The 26,348-nt window shown below is 40.0% G+C and overlaps 1 protein-coding gene across 3 annotated transcripts in view; it reads right to left on the reverse strand.

The window, feature by feature from the left end:
• Positions 1-26,348, reverse strand: part of CARMIL1 (capping protein regulator and myosin 1 linker 1) — a 173,423-nt gene that overhangs the window by 99,842 nt on the left and 47,233 nt on the right. For all 3 annotated transcript variants that reach the window (XM_042869392.1, XM_042869390.1, XM_042869393.1), the window contains exons 3-4: positions 4,077-4,127; positions 455-514 (exon numbers count right to left, since the gene is read on the reverse strand). In XM_042869392.1, coding sequence (XP_042725326.1) covers positions 455-514; positions 4,077-4,127 — 111 coding nt within the window. The remainder of the gene's footprint in view (positions 1-454; positions 515-4,076; positions 4,128-26,348) is intronic.

Here is a 26,348-nt window from a genome sequence, read left to right on the forward strand (position 1 = left end):
GCACCAAGAGTAGTTTCTGTCTGCACTGTAAGCAGTAGCTTTCAGTTTCATCACAAAGGTGTATACCACAAAAGCCATTCAAGCTTGCATAGTGATGATTACAATACCAGCCACCACTTGTTCTATCATTTCTGAGAAAAAAACACACAAGAAAAATTAAAACTTGTTCTGCTCCAACTGAGCTATGAAAAAGCAGTATTTCTTACCTCACCTGCACAACAGATTCTGAAAATAGACTCTAAATTCTTATCACTGTTGACAGACTTTATAATCAGAATGAATCTAAGAATTCAAATGTGCGTTGTCCTCACCAGATGGAGACACCTACACAATAGAGTACAACCTCCCTGGCTGGAACAGATTTAGCACTGAGTACACAAGTACCTTTTATCTGTAACACTGCCGGTGGTACCACGTATCAGCATGTCACAACTTGATTTCTGAAAGCACTCACCTGGCCTGGCTTACAGGAAGTTACTCCTTGGATTTCCAAGTAGCTGAAAGTTAGTTCTAACTGCAGTAAAAAAAGAAAACGCCACATCAGTACAAATATCATCTTGTATAAAAAGCACTGATACTTTCAAATGAGGTTAAAAAAAAACGTTGAGCAGGGCTACCATTGTTCTACATTGTTTTCTGTAATTGACATTCAGTATTTGTTAATATTTGCTTACATTTTGCACTCAGAGGACATGTTGGCTTGTTATAGCTTCAGCTACTAGAGAGTAAAGGGATATCACATTGGACATTCACTGCAAGCACACAAACTTTTAACAAATTTTTTACAAAAAAATTATTATAAAAAGCAACACTGTTTATATAATACCCTACTGAACAATTTTTGTGAATGAATAATCATTCAGTAAAATACTTACAGCATCATATATTATTCTTTCATTAGTTACACTGATGACAGGTATGACTTTTTTTCTGCAGAGAAGCTAAAGGGACGCATGCACGTACTATATATACATAAACTTATATATGCATTATGCTCAAGATCACTGTAGAGCATCTAAAAGTTTGACAGGAAACAATACACCATGTTTTCCTGACTGAGTTATCCAGAGAGCAGACAGGATATGCAAGAAGGGTGAAGGTAGGTATTCCAAATGGACCTTGGAAGAGGTAGAGACAGGAATGTCCCTGCCCTGAGGGCAGATCTAAGGCTATAAGCATTTTGCCAAGATCTGATTTCACAACCATGTGGATGAATGCATCTTGGCAGCTCAGATACACAGAAAGCAATAAACAGCTTTGACTGAAACAAAACTATAGGGTAAGACATCAGCACGGTCATTTCCTTTTATTTGTCATTAAAACCATTGTAACTGCACAGCTTGTTTTAACTGCGTACATTAAGTCCCCTGCAATTCATGTTATCCTAGTTTAACTGTCAGGGTACTTTCAGGCTAACTAACAAACACCATGCTATAAAGGCAGCTTTTCTCCTATGCTAATTAAATGAAACAATTAAACATATCAGAATATTTGACACTTATTTACTCAAGTCATAACGAAATGCTAAAAAAAAGTCTCTGTGACTGAAATCCTTCATCATTTGCAAATTATTTAAGTGCCAAAGTTAAGGTTCTGCTTTTCCTCATACACAAACCTAAGTAGACACACACACAATCAGAAATATGCTTCTGCTTCTGAGAACAGCTTACACAGATCTCCACTCACATTAATTCTGCAAAAGTCTTGACTAGAATTAGTAAAGTATTAGCCAGATAGCGTGGTCATCATTCAATAAGTACAGTCCTTGTTTTACAGCAAAACCACGGAATAATTCTACACAATACCTATCTGAAATTATGAAATACTTCTTTTTATAGATTTTTAAAATGCATAACCTTACTTATTATCTAAAATTCTATCCTAAAAATCCTTTTAAGAGTCTGAGTGTGGCTCACTTAGGGAACCTATAGTTAAAAAATGGCTAATTTCACAGTTTTGAGTTTTTTCAATCAAAACTTACCGAAAGCTGGCACTAGAAGTATGCTTTAGAAATACAGTGGGCCTATGACACATCCAACTTTTATTAATGTTGCAACTATATTTCACATATTCTGTAGCAAGAATTAGTAGGCATTAAGTGTTGCTCTTCCTTTCCTACTAATCCATCTAGATTAGTGGAAATGAACCAACTGGGCCACAGCACAAAGCACAGTAATATCCGTGCTCTAAGGATATTCATTTAAGTGGATATTACACTTAGTCAGCCTTCATTCCCTTAAGCTTCCATCCTTGCTTAGTAGATTAAATAGGGCTCACCAGCAGTGTTTAAGAAAAGGTGAAGCTCGCAATCAGATTTAGCAGCAAGTCACTCAGTATCAGCCATCTGAACACACTCAGTCGTGCAACAGTGCTTTGGAGTAACAAGGTGTCTTTGCTGCATGTTCTCAGCTGTCTTGCTAGGAGTGGCTGTGTATTAGTTGTGAGGAAGCTCTCGAGCTTGGAAAGCTGATGAACAGCTTCTGAAAATATTACAGACCTCAGAAAATCCAGCAAGTTCTGTTAGTTCTCCTACAAAAGCATTTTCACACAGTCACTGGGCCCATCAGGTCCCGGTCCCTCTCCATCAGGGTCATGAAGAGCAGGGTGCCCAGGCCCATGGCCAGGCAGCATCTGGAGATCTCCGAGGAGGAGACTCCACAGCCCCTGGGCAGCCGGTGCCAGTGCTTGCTCATCCTCACAGTACAGTTGTGCTGCCTGATGTCTAGACAGAACCTCCTGTCTTCCAGTTTGCATCATTTAGTTTCAACCATCCTAATAACTGTTGATATATACTAACTTTAGTTTTGACATAGATCATGAGCAGTTTCTTCTTTCTTCTACTTATTACCACTAAAGTCACAATTTTACAAATACAGTGTTCGTCAACTAAGTAATTTAAGAAAAAGAAAAATTTAAGAAGTAAATTAAAAAAAGAAAAATTTAAAAAGGTGTCTGCAATTCTGCAATTATAGACTGAGCCTTCACAAGCTTTCTCATGAATTATGATAGCTTTGTTACGGGTTATTTAAGAGAGTCACCAACAACCCTGCTCCTCATACTGCCATCGCACTGACATTTGAACTGTCTGACGTTTGTTCATCATATCCCTGTTGCCATGCCACCAGTCACCAAGCTCTGTCTGAAAACCAGGCCATAAATCACTGCGATCCAAAACCCAAGAGACAACTGAAGACACCTATGCTGCAGGGATGGGGTGATCAACTGAGGGAAGTAAATTTCAGCAGGCTTTCACATCTGATCTGCTCCTTATACTAAAAACAAGGACTGGTCACATTTATCAATAACCACAACTGAAAATCTTGTAACAGTATTTACATTTATTGATCCAACTTTTTTTTTCTAGTAAGCATACCTACATACACACATACTTATGCACACATGCATGTGCAAATACACAAATACAGATCTGCATACATACGTAATATACAACAAAATAGTATACATGTCAAATTTATATTCACTAATTTCAAATAGGACAAGAGATGATCTTCCAAGACAGCCATTATAATTCACATGAAAATAAGCTTTCTCTGCTACAATCATTACAATTTTTTTCCAGGAATAATAATAATTCAATATCTTTTGCGAGTCAGGTTGTCAAGATGCTTTCCAAACTGAACTGTAATCCCCACAAGAAATCATTAGAAAACAGTGGAATTTAATAAAAATTATAATTTCTCTCTCCACAGAACTATATTCCTATTTGCGACTAGAAACTCTACAGGACGTACTGTCAGTTAACTTCTTTAGACATAAATTGTCCCACTATAAAGGTCATTGGGCTCATATTGCAGTTCTTCAAGTTGATGTTTCCAGCTTAATTCTTTACCCACCTGAATTTCTAGAAGTTAAAATTCTTCTGGCAGAGTTTATGCAAAGTGCTGAACTCATTTAGGACAGATACCAATGGAAGCACTATTTTAAGAAACTTAACACTATGTAGTGTGTCATTCATTAAAACATTTTCAAACAGATGTACAAGTGTAACTAAAATGTGCTAAATTTATGGAACTCACGTTTATATCTAAAATACAGAATAGTTGTAGAATCTTTACCTTGGTGGGAATGCGAGATGTTAACAGAAATGCCCGACAAGATGCCAGTACCTGTGAAAAGAAAAAAAATTAAGAAGTAATTATCCTGAGTACTATTAAGTAGCTCTCCAACAGAAGTCCTGAAAGCAGAGTGAAAAAGTCTTCAGTAGTGAGCTTGACAATTCCCTTTGCTGTCATATATTGAAGGCAGCAAAACTGGGCTCTGATCCAGTACAGCAGGGTGAATAGACTGCTGCAATCTGGTCATCTGTAAACTACTTAGTGTGGCATCGAAGTGGAAGAAATTTATTTCATCAGTCTCTTGAGAACATCTAATAGCAACCCTAGTGACATTTCAAAAAGAAGCGAGGATGAAAAGTCCTAACGGGAACACATCATGTACTTAAACATAACTAAAATATGCAATATAAGCTTGATATTCTTAGTCATTTAAGAGACTACAAGTAAACAGTTTCTTTAGATACACATGGTGTGTTTCTAGAGTAACAATGCAAAGATTTTGCAGTGACACCAAATGCTTTTCTTCTCTGGCAAGGACAATGGGAAAACGTGATTAGATTAGTGAGAACAGGGAGCCCAGGGAGAAAGCACAATGGTACTGAAAGATTTTGAGTGTTATTGCCAAATCAAATGCAGTGATATATAGAAGTACCACTTAAATTTCCAGTAGCGCAATCTGCTCGCAGATCTCAAGCCCTGTAAAAGCAATGAATCATTTTGCAGAACTACAGTAGTGCTTCTGATTTACCTGCCTGGGGAATAGGCTACCATTGGCCCTATCTTTCAAGACAAAAAAAAAAAAAAAAAGTGAATCCAGTTTTCAAATCCAGATTCAAACAGAGCTGCCCATAATATTTGCACACAACTCTCCTGTGATCCTCTGTGGAGGATTAAGCCCTCAACCACACCCCACAGTGCTGCTTACACAGGGTCTCTTTTACAGGATTACACTAAAAGTGAGCACCGCAAGTAAGAAAAGTGCAAACCAGGTAACCAGAAGGCTGGAACACAGTTATACTGGAAAAGGACATCCCAGCAGAGATATCAGAGCATCTCCCCATGTGTTGGATGTTCCAGTGCTCCTGGAGTGATCCTGCCAACACTAAGAAAGCTGAAGCATCTATGTGCCTTACAGAGATGGATTTACATTCAGAGAGCTGCTGTAAGACAATATTTCACATTCATCCTGTAAAGATATGATTCTTGAGCAATACAGCTATACAAACAAACAAAAAAAGCCACCACCACCCCACACCCACCCAGTTTTCTTCAATTTTCATAGCTGGGACTGTCACAAGCAAATAGGAGTTGGAATTTTACAGTCAGACAGAGATAAAGTCAACCATCTCCACAAAGTCAATGTTCCATCTTGACAACAGCCTAGACTTTCTTTCAAAAAATGCTAGAATTGACCGAGAGGAAGCTTGGCATTCATCACAATTTCAGCTGCTACAATCCATGAATATGTATCCTGACCTCTGACAGGATCCGCTCTAGCTCACTGCTTGTTTGCTTTTTCCTTCTTTTCAAAATGTTATGCAGCATCTGCATTTTAATGTCAGCATTTTTGTCCGTGTTCAGAAACAGGGGAGCCTCTACTGCAAAACCAGCGCAGACTTGTTTGATAAGCTGAGAGTGGTAACAGTGCTCAGGGCCCTCTTTTTCTCCTTGGTACGGGCACAGCTGATAAACAAATAATGGCTATCAAGATACCTGCTAACCCATTTTGCTGCAGATAATGCTCTGCGTCACTGATACTCCTTGCAAGGGCAACAAAACACATATCATGGGCTACTTAAAAGAACCTATCACCTCCTTTTGCTTCCCCTGTGAAATACTACACTGACGCCAAAGGCGGAGGGACCAGAGGTGTTCTCACTCTCACAGTTCAAGTTCCCATTTAAGAGCCAGTGTTATTTTGTGAAGGAAGTCTCAGATCTCTGCATATTTCCGTAACGTGAATAATGAATGTATGCTTAATTGCACAATTGTCAAGGGCTTTCTGAAATATCCAGAAGTGCTGGATTCTATGAACAGGTAGATTCTAGATTTCCTGGAGTTTTTAATTTCTCTATATAAAGAAAATAGAAAGCAAAAGGTAGCCCCTAACTACTCTCTAGCTGTTCTCAAGCTTTTTACTAAGGATTTTGCTTCTCTTATGCTTATTTTACACTTGGGGCACCTTAAGTATAGAAGAAAGAATGTCTTGGTCAAAGTCATACCAACAGCCAAAGGAACAAATCACAGAATAAAGAATGGTTTGGGTTGGAAGGGCCCTCAAAGCCCACCCAGCTCCACCCCATGCCGTGGGCAGGGCTGCCCCCCACCAGCTCAGCTGCCCAGGGCCCCATCCAACCTGGCCTTGAGTGCCTCCAGGGATGGGGCACCACAGCTTCTCTGGGCAGCTGTGCCAGCACCTCATCACCCTTACATAAAGAATTTCTGCCTAATAACTAACCTAAATCCCCCTCCTTTTAGATTAAAGCCATCCCCCACGGTCCTACTGCTATCTACCTGTGTGAAGTTAGTCTCTTTTCTGAGTATTCCAGCAACAGCTCTGTACAAAGTGCATCCTTGCTTAGAACACACCAGAAACATTGATCAAGCATGGTGTGTAACCTACATTGCTTTGAGTTAAGAAAGCATCCACATGTTCAGCTCCTCCATAACAGCTTTCCTGTGCATCCCATTCTAGGGAACCTGCAAGGGGATGGTATAAATGATTACCAGAGGTTCCCTGTAACCCCTACAATTCTGTGATTTTGTTAGGTTACAAGTGGTATTCAATCATTAATAACATTAATGAATGACCAGAAAATAAATGCATGTGGTGTAAAGAGATTGTCCCCTTAGCACACCTGCATGCTTAAAGACTTACAAGTAACTGATGTGACAGGGAGCAAAGCACGTACATACCACATATTCTCCTGTGAGAATGGGTCAACAAAGGGGAAGTACATTCAGTGCACAGCCATTTCAGCCTACCTTCCTACTCCACCTTTTTTCAAGCACAGAGCAATATTATCACTGGAATGTTAAATGACTCCTGCACACACACAGATACAAGCTCATGATTTCTTAATGTTTTTAGCGCTCTGAATTCCATAACATTCACTACACTGTTCAATGTATACGCAAAAAGTTTAAATTTGAAAAATAATTTGACAGTATTCATCAACAACATATCTTAGAAATTATTCCTGCAGAGATTCATAGTCTAGAAGACCATATTCTATTTACTAGAATAAGTAATTCCCTTCAGTAAATAAACTTTGAACTCAGATCCTCTGTGAGTACACAAAACAAATATACAGATGCTTTTGTGATTTACTGTCAAATACCAGCCTGTCACCCATTCCCATCACTGTATGTTTAACTACCAGGGCTACACTGGGTTAGCAGTGGGTTAACCAGTCCATCAGTCTTAGTTAGGTCGTTAGTTGCCCTAATGCATCAGTTTGGCCAGACAGGCCACAGCAACTGTAGCAACCTCATCTATATTTAAAGTGGTTTCAAATTCACAAGCAAGAACAGGTCTTTTACAAAACACTACCCTTTTCCAAACGCCTTGGAATAAAGAGTTCTGGAAAACACACTGATGAAGTACACAGTGATCACACACAGGCCTTTGCAATGAAACAAAACAATACAAAACAGCCCCAGCAGTTCACTGGCCAGAGGAGATGCATGATGCTCACCCCATTCATTAGCACGTTTGGAAACTGCACTTTGCTGAAGTATAGTCAAGTATATTAGTCAAAAGTGTTTATCTTTCTGAAAATTCGATTGATAGAGATATCTGAAAAAAAAAAATGCATACTTTTTTGATCAAATGTTGCAATTTTACCTTTTAAAATACACTGTCTGATCCTTTCCATTCCATTTTCCCCTAATTGCCATTTTTGTTAGCCTCAAACTGCTTCAGTCCCTTCCTTCATAATTTACTTGAGGAAAGAAGTATCTGTGACAGGTTTTGTTATTTAGAAAGCTACTGTTTAGAGAATTCCCTGAAGGGATTTTTTTTTTTTAAACGTAACTTGTAGTTATATCATCATTATTTTTAATCATTATTACTATTATCCCAGATATGACTTTTTTTTTCTTTCCAGTCTCCATGCTTACTAGTTGCTCTATGATTTCTGTCGTAAGCATTCCATTACTACTACTGGTTCAATATCTAATGCATGCATAATAGCATGAGGTAAATCAGCAGCATTAATACACTTTTTGTTTTGTTAAAAGGCGGATGAATCAATACGGGTTAGGCCATCCAGTCTCTTTCAGTCCCTCTAGGACAGATGGTTCATTTCCTGTGTTGCATGTCTGCTTTTATACATGCCTCCGTCTCGAAGTGATGGAATTCGATCAGATAAAAGGCCCTTTCCAGCACTAAAGAGACTGGAGCTAGTTTCGAGTGGGACAGTCTGTGCTAAAAGCAATTAACTTTTTTTGAGGGCAATTGGACTGAATGAACTCCAGAGGTCCCTTCCAACCCCTACAATTCTGCCATTCTGTAACAGTCCTGTCGGAAGACGTTAGCTGACACCCTGCAGGTCCTTCTGGAGAGCTGATTAGTTCAGGCTCACCACAAACATGCATGCCACTTTGAAACGGCACAGTGTGCTTCTCTGCAGAGCACTGTCTGGAATCTGACTGCAAGGCTCTAGGTAGCACCACCATCACCCGCCCACAGTGATCTGAGGCATCTCAGGTCAAATTTGACTTTGATCATTTGCTCTTGGCTACTTTCAAAGTATCATCTAGGAGTTGAATTGATGATATTTACGGGTCCCTTCCAACTCAGGCTTACCTGTCATGACCCAACAGTTTTTCTCCTATCCATACTTCTGGACGGCAAAGTACGGTATGGAAAACAGTTGTTAGTCGAATGGGCTTTTTACCAGAAAGTGGAGTTAGATGTCAGAATGGCTGGTAATAAATCTACAGTGTTTCGAGAAAAGAAGCAGCAAGTTTCAAGTTGATTTGCCGAACAGGACAGGGAACACCACAAGATGGCATAATGGAGTGCTTCGTTTGAATTGACCTTTCAGGCTACGTTTAGCAGAACCTTTTAATACAGATGTTTACTTTGCAATTGGAGAGCTGTTCCAATATTCAGAAACATTTTTACTTCAGAGGCAACAAAAAGATATATCCTTATTTCAAAGCTGACAAAAACAAAGTCATGAACACAGATATTGGCAAAACTAGAAAAAGAAGCTTGGAGTAAATGGCCGCTAATTCAAGAGTGAGAGAAGAAACAACATAGCTTGGAGGTTTGTCAGCAAATTAAAATCTCCCACCTACAAATTTTGTTCATTACCTCCTCCAACAGATGTAACTCCACTACTATCACATTAATCACACTGTGCTTTTTTAACACCTGGAGTGTGAATGAATATAGGCACTTGCTATACAACCCTGTATGCAATGTGTAACTGCTGCAGCAGGTACTCATCTTCAGAAAGAGATTACCTGTGGCACCCTGAGGGCAGCCCCTGCACTGAAGCAGCTTGGGATGTGATCACTTGTGGGGCAGACTGGACTCTCAACTTGAAGAGCTCAAAGTTTTGTATCTTATCCTCTCATTTTCACTAACTGAAGAGATGCTTGCACCCATCATGGCACGGACTTTCAGTATTCTGGGAGATGCCCAACAGAGCACTCAAGCCATGACGATCCTCTTCAGGCTACAAAACTTTCTCACTATTCTTCTCATCACTACAAGACTCCCAACCAAACACCAAAAAAGAACAGTGCTGCAGAGCACAAACCATCTGAAGACCTAATGACTACATTATTTAAGTCCACTATGGCTCAGGAAAATAGGAAACAGAAAGCAGTGGCATTTCACAGCAGGCATGGAGAAAGGGGAATAACATACTGTACTTTTTAACTTATCAATGAGGCATATAATCCAAAAGGGATTTTCCTCCTCTGCGTCAAAGTTAAGTATAAATAGCTCATTAGCACATTTGTGTGACTGCATCCTTATCTTACAATATTTCCCACTTTTGCTATACAAACTTTTGAATACAAACACGATACAGATTAAATGCCAGATTCATGTTACAAAGCACAGTACAAGAATCATTGTAGCAAACTGCAAGTCAAAAACATTTGGTTGGCTTGTAATTGGAAAGACTCCAAACTCCAGCATCCTCTGTGTAACAATTTTTTGTTCTTGCACTAGAACTACTTCTCTCCATTAAAAAAGAGCATGTGAGGCACTCTCTTTAGAAAAACCCTAACAATACCTATTCCTGGCATTAATACTAAGTTTCCCTGTGCACTTTTGAGCAACACTTTTGGTTGCAAGATACAAGGGACTGAAGAATGCAAAGGTCTACACACCTTTCCTCTTCCCATCCTGAGCCTCTTTCTGGGTTAATGGACAGCAGATAAAACTGGAAGCAGTTTGGTGGGCTGCGTATGACACTGTTTCTATGCAGAATCAACTGGAAATAGATTTTGCTGCTTTAGCACTTTTATTCTTATCTTCTTTAACTTCGTCATTTGGAAATGCTCGATTAAATATTTTGGAAACAGCATGTTCTTTGGGGAGAGGTTTGAGTGCTTCGTAAGCAAGCTAGACACAACCTTCAAGCAAAATTTTAAACATCAGAAAACAAAAGAAAAAAAAAACTTCAGGGACAGGAAAAAAATATGATCCACAGTGCAAGTATTTTAGAAGAAACTCTTCCACAATCATTGGTACTTGCTTTTACTTATCAACAATTCAATGAAGATTCATTTAGTGGAGTGCACTTAGCTCCACTTAATATTAAAATGTATTTTAGATCGTAAGCTAAGATCTATTTAGATTGTAAACTACATTTCCCCCAAAGAAAACAAACAAGCACAGTAAAACAATTTTCCACAATACTCACTGCCACAAACCACAGTCTCAATAACCTCAGTCTTGGACAACACCAAGGATTAAGAGCCAGTGAAAGACATCTGTTTAATAAATCTGCAGGAACATATCTTTGCGCACTCCATGCCCTAGGCAAACTGTCATACCAAACAAAACCAATGGGTGGAGAGTTATGAAAACCTCCAAGCCAAGACAGCTCTTTCCTTAAGTAGCCAATGTTATGAGTGAAAGACAACATCCTCTTCCCAAGTAGCTCCAGAGGGGATTGCTGAAGATCGGCACTTCATTATCACCTCAGCAGCCTCAGTGCAAGCATCAAGTACACCAGTTTCCTTTTCCTCCTTTTACTTCTCCACAGAACCCTTTTTCCATCTCTATTACCTGTAAAATAAAAAGTACACGCTGGTACTAACATTGCATTGGCATCCACTCCATTCTTAATTATCTGAGATGAGCTGCAAATCTATCTTTTTATATATTGGTACCATAAAACTGTCAGATTTCAAGGGAGGAATGGTACTTAGTGCTAGAACCAGCCGAGTGGTTGTTGAAAAGTCTTTAAAAGCCACTACCACACTTCCAATCTTCCAATCCCTAAACCTGGACTTCTGTTAAACTGTTTTACATTTTATAAGAAAATATTTTTTATAGCTATTTTTTTCCTACAGTGTCACATTTCCCCTCTGCTGAAGAAACTGTTTATTTTAGAACTCAAACATACCTTCCAAAAATGGGAAGAAGAGAAGGAACTACTTCCTTTTGTTCCACAGGGAAGGCAAAACTAGCAGGGTACTCTCCAGGTTCCTATTGCCATCCCCTCATGCAATTTCTTCCCCACAGCTCTTGCAGCTTATTTTTTATCTACTGGGAACTGAAGATGGTTGAGACATTCTCTGCTTGCTTAACCAGCGCTGACCACTCAACCCAGCAGGTAAGCTGGTCAGTAACGAGCTTTTCCTGGAAAAAAAAATAAAAACCGCAAAAGCTCCCTTGTCTGACACTTCACCCTTGCAGCCATAAAAACAAGGTATGAGCAATGGCCCCACTGCCATCATAGGGCCAATCCCATCAGGCATGTTGTCAGACAGGAGAACTTCTCACGAAATTCTGCAACAGACGGATGAATTGTCCTGTTTACACTGCTTCCACCTGCTTCTGCTCTGCATGCAGTTCTTGAGAAATACACAAGCAGGAAACCTGGAGGCTGGGCCAGCTTTGCCAGTTCTGACAGCGACACGGCTGATTGCACCTGCATCCCAGCTAGTTGGAAAGGTCAGGAATTACCACATTCCAGAAAAGCAACTTTGCCTTTAACATTCTGTAAAAAGTACTTGCAGTTTCACCCTAGTCCTAACACACTGTTCTGTGTGCCTAAGAAGCACTGGTTGCACAGGCGGGGCAGAAACCACCAAGTAACAGTTGTTAGCTTGTTATTATTACATGCACTCCTTCATAAAGCCACCCGATGTCAATTATCTAAAGCTGATTATTGTTAAAAATGAATATGTTCCTAATATGAAAGACATTTTAATGCTTTCCAGTTTTGTGAGGATTCCTTCTGAAATGTCACCCTAATATTATCAGTATTTTATTCATAGAGATCCTTATAGAGTATATCAACCTGATAAAATGCACGTAGCAAAAAAATATCCCTGTTTATCCAGGAAGAACATAAATTTCCGAAAGTAAATAGTAATCAAACTTCCAATGCCAGCAGAAATCTAAAATTTCTCTAAAAATTAAAAATCACTATACATCAAATACAAAAGCAACAAACAGTTCTGCTCTTTGACCTTAGAAGTATAGCATGTTGCACTTGTTACCCTCAAAAAAGATCAGTGAGGAGTCAGAGGGCACTAATAATTTGCAAACTACCTTTGCATCTGAAAAAATTAGAAAAAGTTTGGCTTACTTCCAAAAAAAGCCTGCATGAGGTTCTTATGCAAAAGTCCTCTAGTTCAAACTGTCTCTCAGAACACTCCTGTGGGCCAATCTTGGTTTTGTAAGCCATGAGCCACATTCTTTATGGCTCACAATCATTGTTCCTTTCATAACTGCCACAAAAAAGTCTCAAACACAAAGAGAGCTATCAATTTTGAAAGACAGCTCAGTACTGCAACCTTAAGCCACGGACTCAACTTGTCAATACAAGCAACTAAAGTGTAAGGAGAATTAAATCCTTCTGGGCTTTATCATTTTATCTAGAATCGTGATTTACACGCTCTTCAATTTGCAGACTCATAATTTTTGCTATGGAGGCAGTACAGACTGCTAAAACAGCAGATAAACCTGATAACAGCTTCTGCCCTTTTCAGGCAGCAGTCTCACAAGCAACTTGCTGCCCCTACTCTCCAGCCAGCCAGGCCCTTTGGTTCTTCCTCACCAAGTCTCCTCCATCAAGTCTGCAACTCCTTCAGCTCTTCTGCTGACCTCTCCATAGCATTTGCACACAGCCCAGAAACAACTGTTGGGTACCAACAGAAGTAGAGCCACAGGAACACGGTGCTCTAGGTGAACACATGAGAACTTCCACCTGTGGCCTTCCAGGCAGGAGCGAGCTCTGCACTGCTTGAAGTCATCCTGTTTTTTTTTGAGATATGAGCTAGGAAACGTACGGCTTCCTGGAAGAAGACAACATAACTGACAATGCATCCTGACCCAGTTCATAGCGTGCCTGTTCTAGGCTTGTGTTTTTCCAAGCATCACACTATTGTACTGACACAGCTCCACTAATGATGAAAACAGAGATAATTCAGACAGACAAAACTCTAAGAAGCCAGGATATTTAAAACTTCAACGGTGGGATCTCTAGGACTGTTTTCACTGCATATTCAATAAGATGGCTAAAAACACAGTCTCTCTTACCACTGGAGATGTATCGCTTTTAATAAAGTTGGGAAGCGTTCAAATCAAAGTCAACACTTCACAGATATAATTTTTCATACTGTATTTTCATGCATTGATTTTTCATCTCTGACATGGGACATTTACACAGATTTACACACTTACAACCTGTGCCTTTATTCTTCAGGTAAGCTGTTCACTGAGCCATTAGTATTAAAGAGAAATAAAAATATCCCCAAAGACCATCAGCTCACTACAGAGACAGAGAGAGACTGTTAGACATAACTTTAACCCCGACACATTAAAACTGCTGCTTTAAAGGCAATAAAAGTGGGGAAAAAAAAGTATATAATTAAGAGAATTTGAACCATATTATGTAAGCATTGCTGTTATTTCTTTTCTTTTTTTTTTTTTTTTCCTCCTCTTCAAGTTGTGGTTTCTTTGATTCTCAGTGCTGGTGAAAAAGGGTTTTTTTAACTGCAAAACCAAAACCAAATGTTGGTAGTTTTTCACAGCAATGTGGAAATGCCACAAAAAAAAAAAAAAAACAACCACCCAAACACACAACTGCCAACATTCAATCTTTAGATTAACTTGCTACTATTGTCCTTGTCACATTTTATCTCCAGGTGGGATGTTTATACTTAGTTTAGATAGTGCAGGATCTCACAAGCGAAGTTTTAGTTTGAATTACAGATGATTCATCTCCATTTTTAAGAGCAAAACCTTTAATTGCAGGTTTACATTTACATCAATTATAAAGAATGGCACTGAGTTGCACACACCAACTTAGCTAAATTTGCTTCCAATGTGACTATTATCCTTAGCCTAACAAAGCTCACATAACATTGATCAGCTATTGCTGGAGTTACACACCATCTATCAATTACTTAAACTTACTTTGATTCTGTCAATGTTCTCGTCTTCTCAGATGAGTCAGAAAGGAAACAATGCAATCAAGCTGTCTAAATTGCTGATCAATATATGTAAGCCATGACATTTCATATCACTTTTTTTAAATCTCTTCTCAAGATATCTTGTTGCCTCTTATTCTAAACATGTTTTATTTTTTATTGAACTTTGATTCTTATATCAAGACAAATTTTGTACAAATAAAAATAGTACATTAAAAATTAATTGTAAAAGTCTTTGAATTACACAGGTAAGCTTTCAAACACATTGTGAGTGGTCGATCCACAGTCTTGTTAGCAGGTTCACAGGAAAGTGTCCCCAGCAAAACACCAGGTACAATGAAGATTAGAACTCACACACAAACACTCCCATTACAGGACTATTAACTGCATTACTCAGAGAAGACCATCAGTGATGTCTGTAACCCAGGAGCTTCTACTACAACAGAAAGATTGAAAGGAAAACCTCACTACCTTTTTCTACCTTCTATTCCTTATGTCAGGGTGCTGCAATCACTCTGTTTGACTACATCATCATTTTTCCTCTTCAGTCATAATTTAAAAAAAGAATTTAAGAGATCTTTTGTTTCAGACAGAGATCATATAGTATACATTTTTTTGGTAGATTTTTAAAGTTGCTCCCACCTTAGAAGCAATTAGCACATATACATGTGACTGAGGTCCAGATTAAAAAACGTAGCTGCCAGGAGCAAGTAAGTCAACCCTTTGAAGAAAAGATGCCTGATATCGGGATTTTAACTTAAAGTGCCACCTCTATATCCACTTTGCATAACAAAGATTGCAGCACTCCACCTGAGAACACTATCACCAGAGCAGCAACTTCAACTCCTCCCATGCCTGTAGCAGGAGTTGTGGAAATAGAGTGGCTGTCATTAACAAAAAAGTCTGAAAAACTTTAAAATATGCAACAGCAACAAAAGGTTTGCTTCAGTTTTCCTGGAGTCCCACACGAACACCTAAGAGCTCTCAAAGCATGTCACTGACCCCTCACAGCACAAGCCACTTAATTCTGTGAAGCTTCTGAATTGCCAGAAATTAGCTAGGATATGAAAGCACAACATCCTTTCCAATGTTCACTATTTATGATATGGCCCTGATGTAACAATCTCACCATAAATACATGCTGAACAAATAAAAGCTATCTAGAAGCACTGGTAATTGATAACACTTCCTTCAAAAGGGTAAAAGCCTAAGGTCACAGGATTCCAGGAATCCTGCACAGGAGCAGTGCTGCAATTGTCTGATGGCTCCACATCAAAAGAACAGGCTTAGCAGCCTCAAAAAATATAAGATCAGATGGTGATGTGATGTAATGCACAGCAGCCTCATAGGGACAAAACTCAAATCCCACTGTTCTGGGCATCAATTTCAGAGAGAATTGGAACATAGCAGAAGGAGTAATCAGTAGACAAGCAATGCTCCTACTGAAGAGTAAATTGCAAGGAGGAATAAAAATAAGACTGAATCTGACCAACTTTCAGTTCTGGCTCAGTGTGATTTGTTCTAGGAAGAAACAAGAAAGATCGTACTTACTGTTTAAGACCATCTTTTCTGGAAAGCTTGGCTGCTACACAGCCTGCAAATGACAGCTGCTCTGCTCACATAAAGTAGGGCCAACATCATCAAGATACACTAGGCTTCCTGACTGTAAGCACACAACTCCTGAAGTTCATGTCCGACTTCAGCTATTGAGTTGATCTACATCCTGAATAGACTCAAAATTTCACCAGGAATTTTTTCTTCCCCATCAGGTCAAAGCAGATAACACGACTAGAGAAGTCCAAACATGTACATTTTGCACAGACTGAAAAAGTGGGTTCACGAAAGGGTTAAATCTGTGCCAAGTTAGGCTGTCCTCATTTAAAAGCAGTGAACACACAACATGTCCTAGGGACTAAGCCCTCTCCCAAAGACAAGTTTACCCTGGGCTAAATTTGTCACCTTTCATATGCCTGCATTTCAATCCCGCACACTCAGTTTTTATGTTTTCAAATGCACAGCATGCCCTTTTGTCTACAGCTGCTTCAGTGCTATTTGCACCAGGTTTATGCCTGGAGGTCCCTCTGTTCCTATGCCCATAGGTTGAGAAGCTTATAATTGGCAGATCTGGGACACTAAATAATTCTCACAGAACAGCCAGGAAGCTTCTGAAATCAACAAACAAGAAAAAAGAAAATAGCATCTCTATGGGGGAAAAATGAACAAAAACCAGTGACAACATAAAACTTAATGAAAATATTTATTTCCAGCCCACTCTGTTGATGTTACAAACATACTTCTTCTCAGTAGCAAACATAGATAGTTGCAGAAACACAGCTAAATTCATACCTCACATGACCACACAGAATTGCTTGCAGCACAAGAAGGACTAAATCAGCCTCAGCATCTGTATTCTAGGTCACACTTGCATGAAAGCAGGAAAGACAGCAAAGGAGATCAGCCACAAGGGAAATATCTCAGTACACAACATGTGGTCTTACCATGCCATTTCATAATACAGCTCTCATCCATGGTATCTACAGGGCCGAAAGGGCAAACCCCATCACACTGCTCCAATACTGGCAATTCTACCACCATCCAGCCAAGTCCACGCACCCAAGCGTGAGCTACCAAGCACCTGCACACTAAATCAGTTTTCTCAGAGAGGCGGATATTAATCTGCAATTAATCCAGATTAAATGTGACGTAACAATTCAGCTTAAACTGCTAAAGCAGTTCACAAACAGGCATGCATGCCCAAATCCACACCACTCACCCTGCCAGGGGAGCAATAACCTGTACCGAAGGGCAGGTGACAAACAAAAGTTGAAATGTCCAAAAATTGGCACATTCAGATCAGCCAGATACTTATCATTTTGTACTGGAGAGAGGATCTTCTATAACGAGCTGGACAAATTCCTTGATTTTAAATGCCACCTTTTTGCTTTTTTTGCACATCTTGAAGAGAACAAACCCCCAAAGAGGTAAGAGAATCCCAGTCCAGTTGTTGGTTTGTTTTTTTTTTTTGTTTTGAAGGAACTGATGTAAGGTGGGTATTGTTATTGTAAAGGACAGCAGAAAAGGGAGAGCAATGCAATTAAACCAAGCAATACGTCACAGCCAGATAACTTTGAGACATTCACTGATTTAGGTACACAGACCAAGCCCTGGCAGTCCTCCACTTTGGTAATTACCATCTAACAGTTCACCGCTAAGGAGCATAACAGACATGGATGCCTCATTTGGAGATGCCAGTGCTGCTAAGCCTTGCAAAGCTCTTCCATGTCCAAAGGACAGCAGCTGCAGAACCATGGAGGTCCCTGAAGGAGTAGCAGACACTGGAAGCTAAGTACAACAGGTCAGAAGGGCACCAAGGAGCACAGCAACAAGCCCATACAGGCAGGTTCATGTACTTATTTAACCCCTACACTAGAACAATCAGTACCATTTGGGCTGATTAATCTTAGAAAATACATGTGTATATTTTTATGCACTCATGTATCTTTTTCTTTCCCAGAATGAAAAAGCCAAATGAATTTACACTCCACACTTCAGAAGCACCAGCTTCTGAAATCCAGCTCTTCTGACACCATTACCATGTGGCATTCATTAGGAGCAAGCAGCCTCTTGCTCTCCTTTATCAGGTATCTGAGTATTCATAATATTCATTCATAGTATTCATTCTGAGCTCTGAACTTCATTTAAAGAATTAACTTGAGTGCAGACAGGAGTACTTGTCTTGTCAGTCTTTGCCCATTCTTCAGAGAAAGGAAGTGGTTCAGACATGTTGCATAACTGCTCATCGGCACAATCAAAGAGCTTGGGCACTAATTGGAAGACTAATACCACTTCTTCAAATAGGTGCAAAAATATATCTTGAAAAGCCCATTAACAGCACAGCATTCAACTCCTCACGGCGTCAGATCTTCTACATTGTTCAGAATAATTTAGTGCAGGATCCAAAGAAAATGTCCTCCCATGTGTATTGATGCTAATTCACAGAATTAGGAAGAAAACTGAAGAAAACTGACTTGACTGTAAAATAAGCTTCCACTTTCAACTAATTAACCTGGTAGCATGCCTAGTTCCTACACCCTAACATATATAAAGCGTGTCATCTTTGTCAAGTTGGTTGTAATTCTGGCACTCCTGACAGCTAGCAATGCGTAAGTGGTTCCTGAAGTGCCCTTTCAGCTACCATTTTGCTATCACTTCAGCCAGGTTAAGTACATTCACATTCAAGACACTTTTTTAAAAGGTCCATGCTGTTAAAAGAAAAAAGAATACACATATGAAGACATGACAGAAAGGACTTGTGCTTGACTATGCTCACATGGTTTGTTCTGTTTTCACATTAAAAAGCAAAGATCGCCTATATGGTACTCTCCACAGCATCATGGAAGAAGATATTGTATCTACTAAGACTAGAAGGAAGTAACTTCTATGCACAGTATAGATTACATATTCAGCTGATGAAATCAAAGGGAAAAAGCATGAAGACATACAACCTAGAAACTCTCTTGCTTCTGAAGTAGTAAACAAACAGAAGGAAAACAAAATCAAGATATTGTTCAGACTTTTTTTTCTTGTTGAGATACTTGCATACAAATACACAGCAGAAGGCAAAAATAAGCCAAAGAAATACGAAGAAATTTTTCTGCAGGAGTTGTCTAGTACTAAATGAGCTGAAAACACCATCAAGAATGCTTGGGATATTCTTCACAACAACACAGGCAGCTGTCCATTTGTAATGAATACTTAGCAACTCCTGGCAGATTGCTAAAATAGAATTGTAGCAAATAAAAGATAACATGCTTGACTGCATAAAATCTTACACAGTGTGTAACAGAGTACCCTTAGTTTTGTCACAGCACTTTGCACTGCTGCAGCAATACTATTTTCCAAGGAGAGCATCGTGACAAAAAACAAAAAAACAAAAAAACAACAACAAAGCCACAACTTACACTCCTCTTTAGGAGGTTCTTGTAATAAACTGCTATCTAAAATTAGACATTTTAACACAGGACTTTCTCAAGGGCTCTTCTTGAAATATTTGCAGAGCTCCAGGGAGGATTTAACCCTTAGGGAGACCAGGGTTCTGGGCCTTGCCAGCACTGCCTGGGAGCTGCACAGCCCCTGCAAGCTTCCTCATACACCCCGGGCAGAACCCAAATCCTTAGCCATCCCTCTTGGCCCCTAAGCAACCTTTACCATTCCCTATTTGATCCTGTCAGCAGAAAGTGAGCAGAAAAGAAATGTGGCTTTGAAACAACAAATGCACAATGAAAACCCAGCTTATCTAAATGGCCATCAACCTAAATAGTCATCAACCTCCGAGGCAGAATCCCACCTACTTCTCTTCCAGGCTTTCCCCATCAGCTACCCAGGCTCTGTCAGAATGAATCTTTTTAACTGTCTGTAAAGCTTTGGCTCACCAATCCTCACCACTGCCAGACAAAACAGGTTTTATAACCTGCCTAGGACCAAGAGCAGAATTTTAAGAGCTAAAAGCTCGGAATTGTTTATTAACCATCCTCAAGGCTCTTCCAGGAAGTATCTTCTTTCAGGCTTGTTTGGTATTGCAACCTGCTGTCATTATAGCACATCCACACAGCTACATAAGAAGAGTTAAATAAGCACCGCAAGGCAAGGTCAGCCAACCACACCACAGATGAATGAGATGAATGAGGAGTTTGCTTAATTAATTACAGAGCAGCTGTACATTAATACCTGCACTTAGGGAAAGAAAAAAGAAAAAAAGAAAAAAAAAAACAACCAACAAAAAACACCTACAGAGATGGCTACCTCACCAAATAAGAGTGTTGCATAAATACAACAGAAGTACACCGCAGCCCTACATCTAATATTGCCCCAAACAAACCAGAGGTAGGTAATAAGGATGGTAATGTACCCAAATAAAGAGCAACGATGTAAAACTGCAAGGCTTTCATCACTGGAGGTCAAGTTAACATGACAAGCCATATCCCAAGGCAGTAGCCTCTATCAAATACAACAGGGCTGCATTACCAGCTTATTTAACAACCCAGACGTTTTCCTAATAGATACAGAAATAACTACACTAATTGTATTACCTAAGATGTTAACAACAAACAGAACGGATTGTTATAAGAGCTAGAAATTCAGTAATGAACATCCACATGGGTAAATGAAATAGTTAAAGAACAACTTTGGGAATTAATCCTGCTCTGCTCCCTCGGCAGCTGTCAGACTGCAATGATGAGCTATTTATCTTCCATCAGCAACACTGCCAGCAGACAAGCAGAGTCACTGGGGAAGTCAGCTGCAGTCCACACCCCTCACAATATCAAATTCATGCCTTTGAGGAAGGAGACATGAGGGAATGCAGTCATTTGCCCAGCCACCACAAGAGTAGTGAAATACTTGTACCCCAGAGGCTGGGCAAATTCTCTCCATTTTCTTATTCGATGCTTGTTGTCTTGAGCAGAGAAGAACTACTCTCCACAAGGGAAAAGATAAGGATACTCCAACTATTTGCTATACTTTCCCATCACTTACTCTGAACTGACCGCGAGAGCCCCTACACCTTTGAATCTAGGTGCTCCCAAAAGAGTGCATAAAGAGCACCTTGAACATCCAAAACACCATGCTGGCTCCTGATGCTCATGGTAGCACAGAGAAGTATGAGAGTCATACACGTCCAGCCAGAACACCTAACTGAGACCTAGAACTAACTCCAAGCAAGGTGTGAAGAAACAACTTCAAATGCACACATGGGCAAGCTAGCTCTAGTGAATGGATGCTGCTGATAAGTGCCCACAGGCAGCAGGTTCTCAACTGCAAGGGCAATTCACACAACAGCAACTTCACCCACAAGATCTGGTGACAAAATGCTGCTACTGGCCTGGCTGAGGAGTCAGGTGGTCTGCATGCTGTTTATTTTTTAACCTGGCACTCAAAGTGACCCCCAAGCTCCTCTCCCAATCTCTTCCAGGCCCAAGCAAAAGACAAGAGTGTGTGGCCTTTTGTTTCTCCTGTATCCTGTGTTTGTTTCCTGCAAATCTGGTAGGTGAGCAACTGGAGTACATGCTGAGTCAGGCCAGGCCTTATCAGCTCATTTAACAATCCCATCCCTCATCTCTGATTAAATCACAACAGTCAACAGCCTTATCTGGCTGTACCCAGATCAAATGCAGCAACTCACCATTCTGTGTCACCAATGACTCCAGAGGACGTCAAAGACATCAGCATAATAAACCTTACAAACCAGGTGGTCATTTTTTCACTAGTAAACCCACAACAGCTCCAAAAGCAAACCAGAGTCCATCCCCACAAACAACTAATAGTGCGTGAACTCCAGATGCTTTCCACAGAACCACTCCATCCAACTTACATTTAGAAGCACTACTGACACACTTTTCAGCCATGAGCCACTGCTCAAGATACAAAAGAAATTGCTTTGTACCCTTACGAACAACAAAATAGTTCTGGTTGGTGGCCATGAGTCATGGGTATTTGAAGTACTGTCTGAAACCAGGAATCTGCTGTAATGGAAAACTTCAGGAATGGGCTTGTTTCAAAGTTGTTTGCCTGGGGTCACATACATATTAAAATACCAATTTTCATCAGTGATGATTAAATTTACTCAGCAAGAATTTCTGTGAATTAAAAAAGTTCTCAACAGAAAGATCAGCTCTTTGCCGATTAACACTACAGAATGCAAGTTTATCTCAAAAACTTGAAGACATCCAGAAAAGATTATTCCCTAACAGATCAGCAATGAAATCTCTTTCTTAAAAAGAGATGACCAGTACCCCATGTAGTACACCAGCTCTCTTCCCCTGTGTGTGGGTCAGTGTCCCTATATTCAATATATATTTCAATTCTTTCACGTGCTCACTTTTGCTGAACTGCCACAATCTCTCCCTCAGTTCAGCAGGCTTATGGCCATATACAGACAGCAATGGAAGTTTGCAATAGGGAACAGGATTAGCAGTACCTCTAAAAAAAAGAAAAAAAGAAAAAAAAGCGCAACAATTTTCTGCTAGATACAGCTTTTCTTTCATTTAGACACTGTAACCAATATTAGAACTACTGCTACTCATTGTTATTGTCTGACAAGAAAAAAAAAAAGAAGAAGAGGATGCTTTCTTTAATAAAGATGTTACTTGGAAAATTCATTAATGATTCTGGGCGTTTCCACTGAAAGTAATTCCCAGCCAAGACCTGTAGTAATTTCTCCTTCCCCAAATTTAATTTGTCATAAAGGTGAAAAAAAAACAAGCAGGAATTGACTAGTAAGAACTCCTCTGAGATTTTACCTCACCATTTTTGCATCTAAACACAGCTCTGACAGGGCTCTTCCTCACCCTTTTAACAGCAGAAACATCCCACCAGTGTGGTGTAGGACCTTGCTGATGCCTGAGTTTCTAAGGTGCCATTAGATTGTCTCCCTTCATTGCTTTGCTCTGAAGAAGGCAATGCCACATGTCAGCTCAGCTCCAAGCAGGAGAAAGGAAAGAAGGCCAACAGAAAAACAATAAGACTACAGAGAAATAGCTGCACGAGATTCCTGAAGAGGAAATGGAGTCAGGTAGAAGGAAAGAGCACAAATTATCCTTAGCACCATTAAAGAACATCGATGTACCAAACAAAATTCAAAAATTAATCCAAGTTTGTTCTGTAATGCAACGAGTGCGGCTGTGGATTGTAAGCCAAAACCATCTTTCAACTGCAGAAGTATCACCAGCTGTTTTACGGAGCTTAGACTCTGCTCACAAAGTGCTTCTGTCTGTGTGTAGCCAAGTACCACCAGGACACAACATTTCCCATTGCTAAGCTGACATGCTTTCTCCTTCCAATTCTCACCAGTGAGCCCGCTGGCTTGTCTCCAACAATCCCTGGGGCACCAGGATACCTGGCTTACATGGTAATGTTGTTTAATTCCAGACAGATTTCATTTAAAAGGAAAAACATTTTGTTTCAGCAATATTGAAATTAAAAATCTGTGCATGTGGTAGAGTAACAGGTACCAACCCAAACAAAAAGAGCCTGTAGTGTGCAACATAATAGTTCCCAAACTCACGCTAAACAAGCGCAGTAGACATAACCAGCTCTTAGAAAACAGTCAGTTATTTTTGTCAATGATCAATCTGCCACAGTTTAACCAGCTTAACCATTTTCATAAATGTTTAGCCAGGCATATTAGTCATCTTTCTGTGACTTGGTCTCGCTGGGAAAGCACAGCCTGTGTGCACATGATCACCAATCAGTGCATGCTGATGCCTGGTTTGTACCACATTCACAAGCCACAGCATGCTTTGATGCTTCCTCTCTGACTCCCATTGCTGGCTGCAGTGTAACTCCTCCACTTACTATGATGCTAGTTCAAATATGCATAATGCCAGGCTACAGAGGTTTCCTAAAGTGCTGAAGAGAGGAAGAAAGGCAGCAAGCCAGAGGTCTGGGAATGGCAATGAACTGTTCATCTTGGACCGTGCACACTAAGTTAGCTCTCCTACAAAGCTTGACTGTTCATCATTTGCATTCTGTTCTCACCTTCCTAATCTGGGAGTTCACTGTTAAAAAGTTGAAAAGCTGTTGTGAATCTTCTTGCTCAAAACTGAGCAATCCCTAATGCCTGCATGTGCCAATGCACAGATCTTGCTCTCTGTGCAGTGAGGTGCAACTACAAAGCTGGATAAGGCCTTCCAAGACACTTTCATGTGAGATGGGGCTTTTCCCACAGCACACCTCTCAGCATGACTTTTATTAAAATATAGAAAAGTTGACCCTGGTCTCCACAAGATAGGATAACAGTATCATAGCAAGTAGCACCTGCCACAGATATGCTAATGGTACTAACTTTTTAGTGGTGAGCACAGCATTGGATATAGGGGCATCTGAGCCACACTGGCTCTTGGCTCCACAGTGCTGCAGTTCAAACACATCATCACACAAAGCAGCACCTACTATAAATTTTAACAGTCCTAACTACTCTGTAAGGGAAAGAGCATTATTTTGCAGGGGATCTGAGCAATCCATATGAATCCGTATGAATACCCAGAGGTATGTAAAATTCAGCAGCATTCACCTAAACTGAATTCTGCCAGAACAGTCTGGGCAGTCATTTCTCCAGCAAATAGCATCTGCAGAACAGAGCTGAGGAGTTACACTGGATTGCCTATCAACAGCTGAGAGGGAAGGAGAGGGAAAACAGGGCAGCAAAACTTCTTGGGTTGGGTTGGCAACCAGAACTGCATCCTGACTCCAGCTTCCTGCAGAACAGGGGTGGCATCTTCTGTGAAGCACTTTGGCTCAAAACGATCTCCACATAAATATTCCTATAGCACAAACAAATCATCAATAAACACAGTATTTCATTCTGCAACACTTGTGCAGCCTTTTTTTTTTTTTTTTTTTAATAGTATCAACTTCTAGAAAGGAATGTGGAAATTTTTATATGTGAGAGCAAAGTGTGGTGACAGTACGACCCAACAGACACAACCATTATGAAATAGATCTTCAGAAAGAAAATATCAGCCACATTCTGTTTTTACACTCAGAGTAGAAGCACTTGGATAGCTATAAACAAATGACTGAGTTTTGCCATCAATTTAAGCAAGAAACAACGTGACACCCAAGGGACAGAATATCATGCATGCATTAGTCCCTTTCTATTTAATATAATTTCTGTGCTTGGCAGAGTTGAGGAAAAAAAAAAAAAGCACAAATCTGCTGTGCCTCATCTTAGAAAATGTTTTAATAAAAATAATTATACTGTATCAAGCTCTATACTATATGAGGCATGCAGAACTACAGAAGAAAAAAGATTTTCAGTGCATCCTGAAAGTGTACTGTAAGTGCACCTAGATCAAAACACACCACCAGCAGCTACATCTACAGCGCGTGCTTCAAATGACAAAGGCTGCCTTCATGTGTCACAGGATGCACAGATCTGCCACCTGTGACAGAACTATTGGAGTACAGGATTAGGGTTGGGTTTCTGGAGTGTGTGGACGGACACTCCTCTTTCAACTTCACCTGCTGAGTCACAGATCAGCCTTTTCAGGTTCTCTGAGCCAAATGCTGGGAAGACACTGAATGCACATACACATTTATTCTGACTACTCTAAATTTAGCATACCAGTGAAGTTGCTATTCCCTCCTTCTCCCTTCCACAAGATAAAAGAATGCACTGAAAAGGAACACACAAAAATCAACCAATCTGGTCCATGAAACATGAGCTACATTCACAGGACAAAAATAGAAAGCTTTCATCTTTCATTATCAGACACTCTACCACACAGCATGGGAAGCTACAGCTTGAGGCAACTATAGGTTTCAAACACTTTAAAATGTGAGCGTGGCTTTCCTTTTCTGCTCTGTGAAAGGCTAAAACAGGTTGGCTCAGCAAGGACAAAAACCATTAGAGTGGAACAAGCCTCTCCAGTAGAAATCCAAGGAGAAGAGTCCAGGGGGCAGGAAACAGCATCACTCCCACTACATAACTTTTAACGTTCAGAATGACAGTGTTTGGTGTTTCTAAAACTGTGTATTTTAAAATCAAATCCTAAAATTGTACAAGTTGTATGATTTCTAGCTCCCAGAGGAAAAAGGGAAGAAGAAAATGTCATTGCTAGAGATTTGATGATTCATGAA

The sequence above is a fragment of the Lagopus leucura genome, unplaced genomic scaffold (assembly GCF_019238085.1).
Source record: "Lagopus leucura isolate 7727_CA_CO unplaced genomic scaffold, USGS_WTPT01 Super-Scaffold_100002, whole genome shotgun sequence".
NCBI lineage: Eukaryota > Metazoa > Chordata > Aves > Galliformes > Phasianidae > Lagopus > Lagopus leucura.